This window comes from Olea europaea, chromosome 2 (assembly GCF_002742605.1).
Source record: "Olea europaea var. sylvestris chromosome 2, O_europaea_v1, whole genome shotgun sequence".
Taxonomy (NCBI): Eukaryota; Viridiplantae; Streptophyta; class Magnoliopsida; order Lamiales; family Oleaceae; genus Olea; species Olea europaea.
In genome coordinates, this window is record NC_036238.1 from 9,920,846 (window position 1) to 9,934,685 (window position 13,840).

The 13,840-nt window shown below is 30.4% G+C and overlaps 1 protein-coding gene across 1 annotated transcript; it reads right to left on the reverse strand.

The window, feature by feature from the left end:
• Positions 1-389: 389 nt before the first annotated feature.
• On the reverse strand, positions 390-12,663 carry LOC111410650 (caltractin-like). The gene is made up of 7 exons (XM_023041100.1): positions 12,520-12,663; positions 11,779-11,899; positions 11,654-11,690; positions 11,548-11,575; positions 10,760-10,912; positions 10,584-10,686; positions 390-708 (listed from the first exon to the last, which is right to left on the reverse strand). The coding sequence occupies exons 1-7, from the start codon at positions 12,520-12,522 to the stop codon at positions 644-646; spliced, it is 510 nt and encodes a 169-aa protein (XP_022896868.1). The 5' UTR covers positions 12,523-12,663; the 3' UTR covers positions 390-643.
• Positions 12,664-13,840: the final 1,177 nt, after the last annotated feature.

Here is a 13,840-nt window from a genome sequence, read left to right on the forward strand (position 1 = left end):
TTCCTTTGCTTTGATTGATAAACATAAAACAATGCGGAATAAAATTTTAAATTTTTCATGAAGACACAGTATTACAAATAGCAAAGAATTCACGAAAAACAAACCGTGTAAAGTTCTATCCGAAGAAATCAATATTTTGATTATTTTTCATTAATAAAATAAATCCAAAATCCCTTTTATTCGTCGTAGCGAACAATTTGATTTCCCAAAATTTATTGTCACTCAGTTTGCAAGGAAACTCTCTAAAAGATTCAGTGAAACGGACTCAGAAGCAAGAATAACATCACATTCATTCGAAGGATGCATAAATGAAAAGGTACCATCTGACCATTCTAAAATCAGTGAGTGCAGGATCAAAACTACTCACAAATGCCAACCAGCAACACACATTGACAGTAAATACTACTGCACTTTATTTGCAAGATTCGCATTACTCTCTACTTTCACGCGTCAAAAATTTGGAGTAATACGTAAGAACATCTGAAACAGGATTATCACAATATTTTCAAACAGCGATAAATATAGATACGTCTCACTTGTCATTCGGTTTATAACTTTAAATTAACATATTCCACACTACAACAGATAAGTAACAAACCGTTTCTGATATATTGCGACTAAAAATTTGATGCACAAATTAGCTTCAGTACCCATAAGAAGTTCTCTTCATCATCCTCATGAAATCGTCAGCATTAACTTCACCATCGCCTGAATATTTCGCAGACAATAAACTTATAAATCAAGCACCTCCCGATTAATGCAAATAACTAATGCAAAAAGAGAAGCTGACATCTTACCATTTTTCAGAGATCAATTCTTACATAGTTAGGTTTTGAGAAGCTGACATCTTACCATTTTTCAGAGATCAATTCTTACATAATTAGGTTTTCAACTTGAAGATAATGCAAACTGACCGACCAAAAGTTCTTACAAGAGATACCATGGAAAAACAGACAATAAACTAGGCCTTTTTACATGTCTTCGTGTATGCCAGCATGTGTCTTAGTGCACACAGAGTTACGTAAATGCTCACACATTTGTAAGAGTATACGAGTGAGAGATCCAACCAACATTGAAGTAAAACATGACTTGTTGAAAATTGATAAAAACAAATAAACATTCAAACGTTTATTTTTATACCATTCCAGCCATGCCACACCACCCAATTTACAAACCCTTTTTTATGCAGGGCTTTACCCAGTAAAGGGAGCCCTTTCAGAAATTCTCGGCGGCCAGGGGTAAACACAGGCCAAAGAGGGGGTTTGGAAATAGTTTTCAACCAGCAACAGACATGACTCAGAACCCAACTAGCTGCTCATAACCCCTAGTGCAAAGATTGATGCCTTCCAATTTACAAACTCACTCTAATTAATACTCCTTTCCACAACCTCACATTTGAGACGTGGGTATAAAGTAGACAACAAAAGCAATGCTTTAAGATGCTCAAGCTCAACATGATATCATTAAAAAGTCTTAAAATTGCTCAAGTCTGGTTAATCTATTTTTCAAGCTGAGCTTGAGATCGAATGAATGGACGAGACAAACTAAGGACTTTGTTAATTTACATTGTATTTAGCACTTGTTCCAAAACAAGTGAGCTCGACACAAACTTAAAAACATGTGCAAGTTTGGCTTGGTTTACTTCTGTTCCAGAGTCTGAAACAAATTTCAACTATCCGAAACCTAGTCAGTCCCAATGCTTAAAGTACAGCCAAGGACAGTCATCAAGGAATTACCTAAAGGTTAACCGCCTACCCCTAAAGGTCTATATTGTCTCCCATGTCTAGCAACTTATTGTAGACGTTACACCATATAGAGTGACAATAATCACTTAAACAGGTAAAAGAAAAAATTATGAACCTATCTACTTGCCCAGGTATCTAACACCAGAAGGTCAGTTGTGGACTTCAGTGCTTTCAACATATGCATCAATAATTTAAAATCTAGTCTTCTGTGCACTTGCATTTTACAGCTTTGTACACATTTTTTTGTCTAAGCATTTTTCTTGTCTAAACATTGTTTCTATCTCACCCTTCATCAGATCAGCTTCCTGTTATCCAACCACATCTTTTCCAGCGTTTTCTAAAATGCAAGAAACATATAAATATATATTGAGTCTGCATGTAAATAATTTTAGGTTTCAGCTTCCTGTTATCCCACCACAGCTTTTCCAGCGTTTTCTAAAATGCAAGAAACATATAAATATACATTGAGTCTGCATGTAAATAATTTTAGGTTACCCAACCCTCTTCGTTAGGACTACATAGACTAGTTGATGGAGATAAAGATTAGAAATAGTAGATAGGAATTTAAAGAAAGATTTTAAATCATATTATGATTGTTTAGATTCGATTTAATATTTTGATAAAGTTATAGCTTGTTAGAAGTTCTTTTCATTTTAGATTAGTTGCTCTATTAATAGAGAGCTTATTCATGGTAATATTCAACCTGATTATATGAATAAAAAATAATTTCCTTTTACCCTCAATTCTTCTCTTCTCCAACCCCCTTTCTCTTTGTCGCTCGTTAATGAATTAACATGCTCCTGCGTCACTAGTTCTCCTGGCGCAATGTAACTCTGGAGCAAGACAGATACGAATGCGACTAAGCATATGTTGTCTCCGGTTCCCTTTTTGATCTATCCCAATGCTTTGATAATTTGATCTATCAAAGTGAGGAACCCATTCAAGGACCCGACTTCAATTATGATGATGAAGAAGATTTCAATTATGATGATGAAAAATTATTCAATATCAATAATATGCTCGAATGATAACATTTCTTTTACCATCAAAAGATAGTAAATAAATTCAAAAGTAATACTCAATCAAGGAGACAAATTTGAACAAAAGCAAAAATAAAGGTCAATCAAAGACTAAAGTTGATGTCCACTTTTCAAAAAGAAGAATGGACGGTGCAAAAATTTCAAAAGAAGCAATAATTCAAGATTCGTTCTCCAAATTGAAGAAATTTTCAAGTTCAGAGTTCAAGATTTCGAGTATAAAAGCAGATCAAGTGTTCAAAATCTCCTCAAAAGCTAATTGAGCATAGCTCTCATAAGAGAATTGATTTAGCAGGAGATAAATTATTCTCAAGATTGTTTGAGAAATCTTCATATTCTTTTACCATCTTTCATTAGTGAAATAGATAAAAAAAAAAATTTAGTTTATCCATTTCACTTATTATAATTATACTGGATCTTACGGAGCCTGCTCATGTACAACATGATTCAGTCTGATCATAGAAAAGAATCTCTTCAAGTGAACCAGCCTATCTTCTGTATAGGGCTTACGCGACGGTTGGAATAAAGACACATTTGGTTGTGAATTCCAATGTGGTAGACATATATCTACACAGACCAATCAATAGTTCACGTCACACTCCCATAATCCATTTTCTTTTCGTAGAATTCCCTTCAACTCTACATTTATTTGACATGATTGGTTGAAGGGAAATTTCGAAAATATAGAATCCACTCATTAGGGAAGAAGGCCTTGCCGTATCAGGCACTAATCTATTTTTAACGTTTAATTAGATCGGGAAATTATTCAAATTTGAAAGATAGTAAAAGATTATAAAAATCTCTCAAACTATCTTGAAAATGATTTATCTCCTGCTAAATCAACTCTCTTATGAGAACTATCTCATTTAGCTCTAAGGAGATCTTAAACACTTGATTGCTTTTATACTCGAAATCTTGAACTCCAAATTTGAAAATTTCTTTAATTTGGAGAAGGAATTTTGAATTATTGCTTCTTTTAAAACTTTTGCACCGTCCATTCTTCTTTTTGAAAAGTGGACATCAACTTTAATCTTTGATTGACCTTTACTTTTGACTTTGTCCAAATTTGTCTCCTTGATTATAACTTTTGAATTTGTTTACCACCTTTTGATGATAAAAGAAATGTTATCCTTCGAGCATATTATTAATATTGAATAATTATTCATCATCATAATTAAAGTATTCTTCATCATCATAATTGAAATCGGGTCCTTGAATGGGTTCCTCACTTTGATAGATCAAATTATCAAAGCATTGTTGAGCATCGATATTTCATTATCAAATATTTTTTGAATTAGAGGAACTTGAGTTTGAGTTCATTTTTCTTCATCAGTAAAAATGGCATAATGTTCATTATGAAAAATTAATTGCAATCTTGAATTGTCAATATTTGTTCCGAGCTTTTTCTTTGCAACAAGAATAGATTTTGATCTAATTTTTGTAAAAATTTCTCTTACATAATTTTTGAATATGATCTTTTTTTCTTCATAACAATAAACTTTTGATGTGATATTTGAATCAGACATTGGAAGAATTCCAAACAAAGTACTCCAAATAGTAACAATTTGTTTGGCTGGAAAATACTCTTCAGTAAAAAGAGTATCATTGAATTTTTCTTCTTTAGCAATCCATTCAAGAAGAATGATTGAGAATTCAATTTTGAGAGTTTTGACTTTGAATTCAAAATGGTGATTAATAATTCTTTTAAAAGAGCTATTGAAAAGTGGGATATCTGTTTTTGAATAAATATATATTGAGAAAATAAATCCGCATTCAATCATTTGACGAATTTCTTCATTAATGACATTAATGATTGAAATACCTTTGAGGGTAAAATGAAGTTTATGATAACTTTCACAGGTCTCGAAACCATTGAAATAGAAGTTATCAAATATTCTGAAAATAATATTTTTGAATGTTTGAGCACAAGTAAGATCTCTATTGATAATATTTTGATAAATATTTTCAAGAACTTGTAAGACTTTCTTCATAAAATCTCTTCTATTCCTTTTTAATAAAAATAGATTTCTAAAAGATAATTCTTTTGAAGAATGTTGAAGAATAAGTCTTTCATTTTTCTGAAAATTTTTCTGAAAGTTTTTTATTATTTTATTACTACTGTTAAAAATTTCAATAGTATTTTTTAGACATTTTATAATATCCTTATTACTTCTTTGGTAATTGGTAGTAAAAATATCATGAGGATTTTCCTTTTGAAATTTGAAAAGTTTTTTATGAGTTTTAAACTCATAGATCTTTGGTTCAGTTCCTAAAAAGGAATCTGATCGAAAATAAAATTTACCTTTATTCAAAGGATATGATTCTTTGATTGAGAGGGGTCTGAATCTTGAAACATTTTTGTCTTCAAAGGATTTTGAAGATGATCCTGAAAAGGAGTTTGAATAATTCTTTGTATTTATAATTCTGATCACAATATTTGTTTTGAAAGAATTTTCAGAAGATAAATTTTGCAAAATTGTTTGATTTTCTTTGAATAGATAGTACTTTGAGATTAAGGACAAAAAATCTTGTCATTGGGAACAAATTTATTTTGAAATACGTGAAGCTTTGAAAAATTTGAAGAATTCTTTCGAGGACCAGTCCATACACCACTATGAAACCTAACCAACTGTTCTTGACTTGACTCTTTTGAAATCTGCTTTAACAATCCACCAAAGCCTAAATCAGAGGCATTGATTTCGACAATAATTGAATCAGTAGGGTGATGAATTTATAAATATGGAATATTTTTAACAGCCTTTTTGACTTTTTGAACAACTAGTGTGCACTCATTACTCCATCGGTCCGGATTCTTTTGTAATCTTTTGAAAAGAGGAGCACAAATCAACCTTATCTCTTTAATAAAGTCGAAGAAATAATTAACACAACCAAGAAATCTTTGAAAAGAAGATTTGTCTAAGATTTCATCAGGAAATTTTTCAGTAAACTCTAGAATTCTCTGAATTATAATAATTGAACCATTTAGAATTTTATGACCAAAGAATCTTATTTTTGTTTGACATAAAACAATCTTTTTAGCAGAGACTGCTAAACCATTTTTCTTGAGTACATGCATGAATGTATTGATATATTTGAAATGTTGCTCTATACTTTCAGAAAATATAAGAACATCATCAATGTAAACAATAATAAAATTTGAAAAGGAATTGAAAATATCATTCGCGATTTTTTTAATTTCAAAAGGAGCATTTTTTTAGACCAAATGGCATAACATTCCATTCGTATTGACCAAAAGAAACATTGAATGCAGTTTTGTATTTATCTTCTTCTTTAATTTGAATCTGCCAGAAGCCTGACTTCATATCAAATTTTGAGAAGATAACAGTTTTGAATAATCTATTCAAAAGATCTTTCATGGACACTCCAACTAGGGTAGCGTGTCCGTGTTGGACACGTGTCGATACCGATACTCTTCAGACACTCTACAATAATCATTTTTATTTCTTACTATAGCTATTATATATTTTTAACTCAAAGTTATTAGCAAATAACAAATAATTCCTCATATTTAAAAGATTTCAACAAAAAAAAAATCAATAATAAGTATAAAACTAATTTTAAACTATACAAATGAAGAATTTTAAAGAATTTAATGAATGTGTTGACGACGTGTCATGTCGGTACTTTTTTTGAAAAATCAAGAATCGACGTATCCGACACGTATCATGTCGGACACACGTGTCCGGGTCCGTACATCATAGACTACGATCCACACCCATGTCTGCCATGTGCACACCCATATATATATATATATATTTGAATATTGAGTTTCTTACCACTAACACCATAAAAACGCTCAATAGTTTTTTCAAAATATTTTATAGATATCAATCCTTCATAGATACAATTTTGATTAGCTCTAGAATCAATAAGGACTTTAGATGTAAATTTGAATTCTTTGTTGACTACAATAGTCATATTGCAGTACCATTTTTGAAATTGAACACGATTAATAACATTAATTATTTCTTCTTCAGATTGAATGTTTGAAGGAATGAGAGGATTGAATTCTTTACTAGAAGAGCTGAAAGAGGATAAATAAAGTCTTTGACTTTAGCTCCTTATCTTGAGTTTTGAGAAGAGAAACTTCCATTCTAACATCTTTCATTTGACATTTAAGAATAGAAATTTGAGACTTCATAAAATTGACTTCTGATTTTAAATCAGAACTAGATAATTTTGAAGTTTCAAAACGATTTAAAACATTTTGCATATTGAAGGGTTCAGCTTTTGATTTTGAAGGAAGAAGTGAATTAAACTTATTTTTGAGTTGTGGATCTTCAATTTGATCAACAATTTCTTTAATAAGTTCTTCTTGTTTAGTAAGAACATTTATAGTTTACAACCACAAAGTTCTTTACTTTGACTTGAAGGGAATTGAGAATTTGAACTAGATTTAGCATCAGAATCTTCTTGATATTGATAAACATGTTCTAACTCTAAGTTAAACTCATTATCAGAACTATAATTTGAATCAATAAGATTGAGGAGTTGAAGCTTAATGTCTTCATCACTTTGAAAATTATTAATCTTACCTTTGAAAGGACCAGATTTTTGACATTCCAACAAGTAATATTACTTTTTCTTGAAAATCCTTTTTTTTTTTAATTTCTTTTTAGAATAAATTTTTGAATAAGAAGGTTTTTGAAAATTCTTTTCTTTTAAATAAAATTTTCTTTTTGAAAAATCTTCTCTTTTTGTTTTTTATGAAGGAATAATTTTCTCAAATCCATATTATTTATAGAATGATACAAGTTCTTTTCGACTGTTTAATCTTTCTGTTTGCAATTTGAATTTAAGTTCGAGTTCATTACAGAGTGCTAATTCTTCTTTGTTAATAAAACAAATCGATTCTCCGTAAGAAAGATCATATGGAATATTATTTGAATATTCCTTTTTGATTGAATTTTTTACTCTTTCAGAGAATAATTTTGGAAGTCCAAATAAAAATCTTTCTTTCCAATAAACTTGATTACAATCTTTTCGCAAAAATACACGTGTTAAAAACATATCTTTATACCAACGAAAATTTTGTAAACTTGAACAACTTAAAGTTAATAAAATACTTGAAACTTTTTCTAAAACATCTACTAGAGATCTAACAAAATGCTTGATAATGCAATAAATTATTATTTTAAAACTATCATTTGAGCATTCAGGTTTGAGAGCTTGAGGAACTTGAATTTTTTCTTGTTCAGAAATATAATTGAACCACCAATTATTTAATTAACCAGCAAAACCTTGAATGATATTATTTGTAGCTTCAATTGCAAAAAGTCCTTCTTGAATATAGGCATTATAACAAACATCCATACTTTCAAGAATTTCAAAAATTTGATATTTGGTTAGACCATCTATATTCGAGACAGGTATAACGCTTCCAACGAATGTTATAGCATTTTTGCTTTTTGTTCAAAAAGTAAATCAGAAGGAGTAGTTTTTGGATCATAAGGAGGAATTTTTAAAAATTGAACTTTTTAGCCTTGAAGTTTATTGATTTGAGGAATTTCATCATCAATAAAATGAGATTCAATATCTTCAATAATATTGATGTTATTTAAAGTAGAGGAATATGATATCTCTGATAACTAAGTCGCAAGTTCTTTGAGAATATTAATCTTAGTTTTGGGACCATTTTTCGGTTTAGCCTCATGCCTGTTGATTAAAACTGGCTCTATTGGCTTAATACCTTTTGAGGAAGATGAAGTCTCAAGTTCAAAATTTATTTCAATTCTATTGAGCTGAGAACGGGCAGATTGAAGAACTACATTTGTGTAGTTATTTTGAGCTTGAATATTTTTTATATCTTTTACATCTTGAGATTCATAATGTCGTTCTTCAAATATCTCTTTAAAAGGAGACGCAAAATTTCAATACTTCCATGTGGAACAGCAATTTCCTGCAAAGGAGGAGGAGGAGAATGAATATTCTCTTCGGTAGGAGTTTTCCAAGCCTTCTGTGGAATATTTGTAGTTTGAATAATTTTTCTTTGTTTAAAGAAATCTTTTCTTTCTTTGAAGAAACTTTTTCGTTCTTTGAAAAAGTAGGTCTTTTATTAAAAACTTTGAAATACGCCCATTCATAAAAACTTAAATCTTCAGGGAATTCATAAAATCTTCCCAAATTCTCTTTCTTCTTTTGAAAAGCTTTGACGAAATAATTTTCGAAAACTTTTAACATCAGGAGTTTGATCAGTTTTGAATTCATTTCGTCTATCAATTCTTGAAGAAATAACATTAGTTTGATGATCAAATCTTTCATTTTGAGAAGAAAACATATCAGAAAAAGTTGGAAATTCAGGTTGTTCTGATTCTTCTTTTTTTTTGCTTCTTTTTCAATATATTGAGGTTTTGGAATATTTGGAGTTAAATCAACACCTGTAAGAGAAGATGTTGAAAATCTAGCTCATTGAAAAGAAGTTCTAGGTTTATTTTCAGATCTAGACGAGTAATATCTTTGAAACCTAGAAGAAGATCATTTAAAAATCATTTTGACGTTTTCATCGGGAAAAGTAAGAATTTGATTAAAAATTATTTGAACAAGAGCAGGAATAGGATTTTGAATATTTTCAAAATTTCATTCTAGTCCACAAGTTTGAAGATTCCAAGGAATTCTCTTGGGAATCATGATATTTGAATGAAAAGGATTATATTCAACCAAAAGTTTTCATCTTTAGGGGATGAACGTAAGTTGAGTATTCATAAACTTGTAATATATCCTGTAAATTCCAACAAAAGCATTTGATCGATTATCGAAATCGAGATTTTTTGTTTGAATATGAATATTTAGAACATTGAAAATAGCTTCATCATTGAGATTGATTGAAAAATTAGGATAACAATTTGAATAAATTGGACCGCTTTCTAGATTTGACTCTAGAACAGATAATAATGAATTTTCGAATTTGAGAAGTCTCTTATCTCTAAGAGTTAAGAAAATATGAATGTCTAACTCAAGTCTAAACAAATGTTTGATAGCAATTTGAACTAATCCAACATGAAGATATTTAAATTTCTTCCTGTGGGATTCAATTGATTCTTTTGAAAATAAATTGATGTGTGCATTTTGATTTTTGATGGATATTGTTTCTTCAAAAGTTTTGATAACATAATTTTGAGTAAAATCAAATTTTCCTATTTTATAAATAGAATTCTTTTCTACTTTTGGAATAGTCCAGTTATGTAATCTTTGTTCAATTTGAGCAATTTGAAGTTCATGATTGTTGAAATCATTTGATGCAAATGATGCAGATGTTTGATCAATTTCTTTTTTATTTTGAAAAACATTTGAGCTATTTTCAGATCTATTTCTAGACCTCTAAAACCAATTTGAAAAAAAGGACATAATTAAATTCAATGAAATTATAACAATATACCCCGATAAAAACAGTTAAATAAGATAGACTAATTCTTATCAAACCTACAAATCGAACCACCCTAACACGCCTTCCTCGGCTAACAACGGGCTGACCAACGTCTATTCAGCAGACATCCTGGAATCAAACCAGGTTCTCCTATTTTAACAGTGTCTACAGTAATAAACTACTACAACCTCACATATATATACTTATTTACTTTCAAGTTTGAGATCTGGATGGAAGCAAACACGTTAAAACAGGCATTCCAACAAAAAGTTGTCAGAGAATGATAAGATTATGCAATAAGTGGTATCAAAACTTAATAAATTTCGAGCAGTTCAAAACAATAACAAAAGCACAAATGCCAAAATGAATTCTGCACCAGAAAGGAAAAGAAGAAAAGGAAAAATATTGAATACTTACGATCTTGATCTGCTTCATCAATCATGTCTTGAATCTCTCTGTCAGTGAAACTTTCACCCAACTCCTTCGCTGCACGCTTAATATCTGCAGCAGAAATCTTCCCCTGCACTCAGATGATGAAAAGAGAGTTACCAACAGGAAGAGGAAGTAGAATACAAATAACGCCAGTAACTTACACTTTGATCTTGGTCAATAATGTGAAAAGCTTTCATGAGCTCCACCTTGGTGTCCCTTTCTCCAAATTTAGTTGTCATCATGTAACAAAATTCATCAAAGTCAATTGCACCACTTCCATCTTTGTCTACATCAGCAATCATTCGATTGATTTCCTGTAGCAACAAAATTTATTATATGACCATCAAAAGAAGAGTTATGTCATGCATGCCAAAGAAATCTAAGATAAACATGCCAATTCTGATGTGGCAAGCAGAGAATCCCTGTTTAGCAACATGCTTATCTAAGACGTCAAGAAGAATCATAATCTAGAATTTAGCCCCTTACATTACATAATATAAAGTTCGTGATTGTCGAACTTGGGTTTATCAAGTCCTTCATATACTAATATCCTTCACACTAGCATCGATACAATTCTATATCAGTTGTTATCAAGTTGCTGTGACAATTTAAAAATCAGTAGTTGATAAGTTGAGGCAACTTAATCATGCATCGAAGCAATTTAAATATGCAACTTTTAGAAAGTATTTAAAATTCTAAGATGATGAGTGATGACTATGAAACATGTGCTTCTCATACAAGCCCTCCATAAGATTGTTCACCAATCATCACCACAGGGAGAAAGAATCCTGTGTTTCATCCAAAAAGGAAGATGCGTGGATGCAATTTATTACTTTGGGATAATAATTATAGCTATAATTACTTGTTATCCTCCATATTCCAGAATATAAAAACATTCTCACATGCACCAGAAAAATTTATATACGGATAGGCTTTGTCCATTCATTACCTCTTCGGTCATTTCAAAACCAAGAGCCCTGCAAAGGAACCATGTCAGATTCAATGCCCTTGCAATCATTGACGACACTGTAAATTAATTTGAATAGACACTATACCTCATTGCAACATTTAATTCTTTGGCATCGATGTTACCTGCACAGGGTAAATTAAAAGAGAAAGCAACCGATAAGTAGTCTGCAGATGTATGTCAATGTCAATCACATTAAATATATTCCAATACCAGATCCATCAGTATCAAACAGCTCGAATGCTTCTCTTATTTCCTGCTTTTTCTGATTAGTCAACCCATGATGACGACCCCTGGGTTTATCTTTCCTGGTTACCCCTGTGTAGAGATTCGTCTGCAAGGAGGGTGTTAAGAAATTAAAAGGTTTAGGACAAACAGCAAATAAAATGGTACACATCAATGAACTTGATCAAAAGTAAAGAACTATGTATGCAAACCTCTTGAATCAGGCCTCATTTGGTCACTCGAGGATATCAAAAGATAGGTAGGAATTCACAGGACTAAAAATTTTGGGACTATCGAAGCAAATTTTATAACAATGCCCATCCCATCAAAGCACCAATAAAACTAGAAAAATCAAGTTTCTTACTCTTTTCTAGGTTTTCCCTCAAATTAATATAAGAAAAAAAATTAACTTTCGTTTTGCCTCAAATTAATTTAAAAAAAACAATTTTTAATTGTTCCTGGTCCCCATCCCTCTCGGTGTTCTGGACACTAAATCCTTGCCAAGGCCTTTTGACACGTGATCAGCCAGATCTCATCTTGTACATGGAAGCGTAGTTTAAGATTACTAGCAGAAAATTGAACAAAGTAAAGGAATTAAATAAAAACATGAATTAATCAAATCTCAGATAAGTGGGTGAAAAATCAAGGAGAAAAAGAAAAAAAAAATTGATGAGAAATTAATCAAAAATTCTGGCAGAAACAGAAAAAGAAAACTTTTCGTTACCATACCATGGCGATATCGATATGCAGTCAGGCACCTCCTTGCTTCCTCACGTTTCTGTGCGTGTGCGTGTGAGAGAGTTGGGAATTTTGACGATTAGCGTAGGGTGACAGCTTTTGGGAGGTGCGGTTTATATTCATTTGGCAACTATGGCTCCGTTTGGGCCCGAAAAATCAAAATAGGTGGAATAGTATTTTTTTTTTTCTTAAAAATGAGTGATGAAAAACAAAAAAATCGATTTATGTATAATATTATTTTATAAAAAAATTGTGCTATTGAAAATAAGAAAGAGAAAAATAAAATATAATAAAATAAAAATTAATGGGGTCAAAACGGGGGCATTAAATTGTTTGATTCTCATTTTTTTTCAAAATACATTTTTCTCTCCTTTCTTTTAATCACATTCTTTAATAAAATAATATTAAATTCAAATCTAAAAAATTTCATTTTTTAACCACACATTTCCCATCAATCCACTATTTCAAAATATATTCTTACTATAAAAATAGAAAACAAATAGGCTCATGACGTATCGTCATGAAATTAACATGTTACACCACAATTTTATTTTTTATTTAACATCATGTTTGATTTACATTCTTTCAGAAAATATATTTTTAAATAGTGATTTGACATCATTTCAATCATATATTTTTTAATAAAATAATATTACACGCAAATTCAAAATATTTTCTTATTTTTTAACTATACATTTTTTATTAATATAATATTTGAAAATGAATTCTTATAGAAATAATGTGGCTTAAACAAGGGCTAAATGACCCTAAATAAAATTACTTAATTAACAATATTTTTAAATTTACTTTTTACCATTAAACAACTTTCATTGATGTCACAATTATTAAATTAACTAATTTCTTATATATTCATCCCATATAATAATTTATTGTTCTATCACAATCATAAACTTCATTTTTTTTCTTTCTTCTGTATCATTTTTCCCCCAAACTCCACATAATTGGATGCTCATGGACAATATTCAAGGAAAAGAAAACATTGACCAAAGATTGAAAGCAAACAATTGCTTTTCATCAAAAGAAATTACAACGAAAACATGATATATATATACCAAGAAAAAAAGGGGTCAAAATTTTGACCATTGACAATTACTTTATGAAATTTCAGCAAGTACTAAGATTATATGATGATCTCGGAGAGTTTATTAAGGTAATGAAGACGATGATGAATGGCTACAACAGAATTGAGACTACTATTATCCGTTCTTTCCAGGATGAAATGCCGAGCACGTCTTTAGATTTCACCAAATTTTCTCTGCAATAAAATTCGTCACATGTAATTCTATCCAAC

Coding starts and splice junctions, on each gene's coding strand:
- LOC111410650 (XM_023041100.1), bottom strand. Junction 10,913..11,547: donor GTTTTGAAATGACCGAAGAG/GTAATGAATGGA, acceptor TTGTTGCTACAG/GAAATCAATCGAATGATTGC. Junction 10,687..10,759: donor TTATTGACCAAGATCAAAGT/GTAAGTTACTGG, acceptor ATCTGAGTGCAG/GGGAAGATTTCTGCTGCAGA.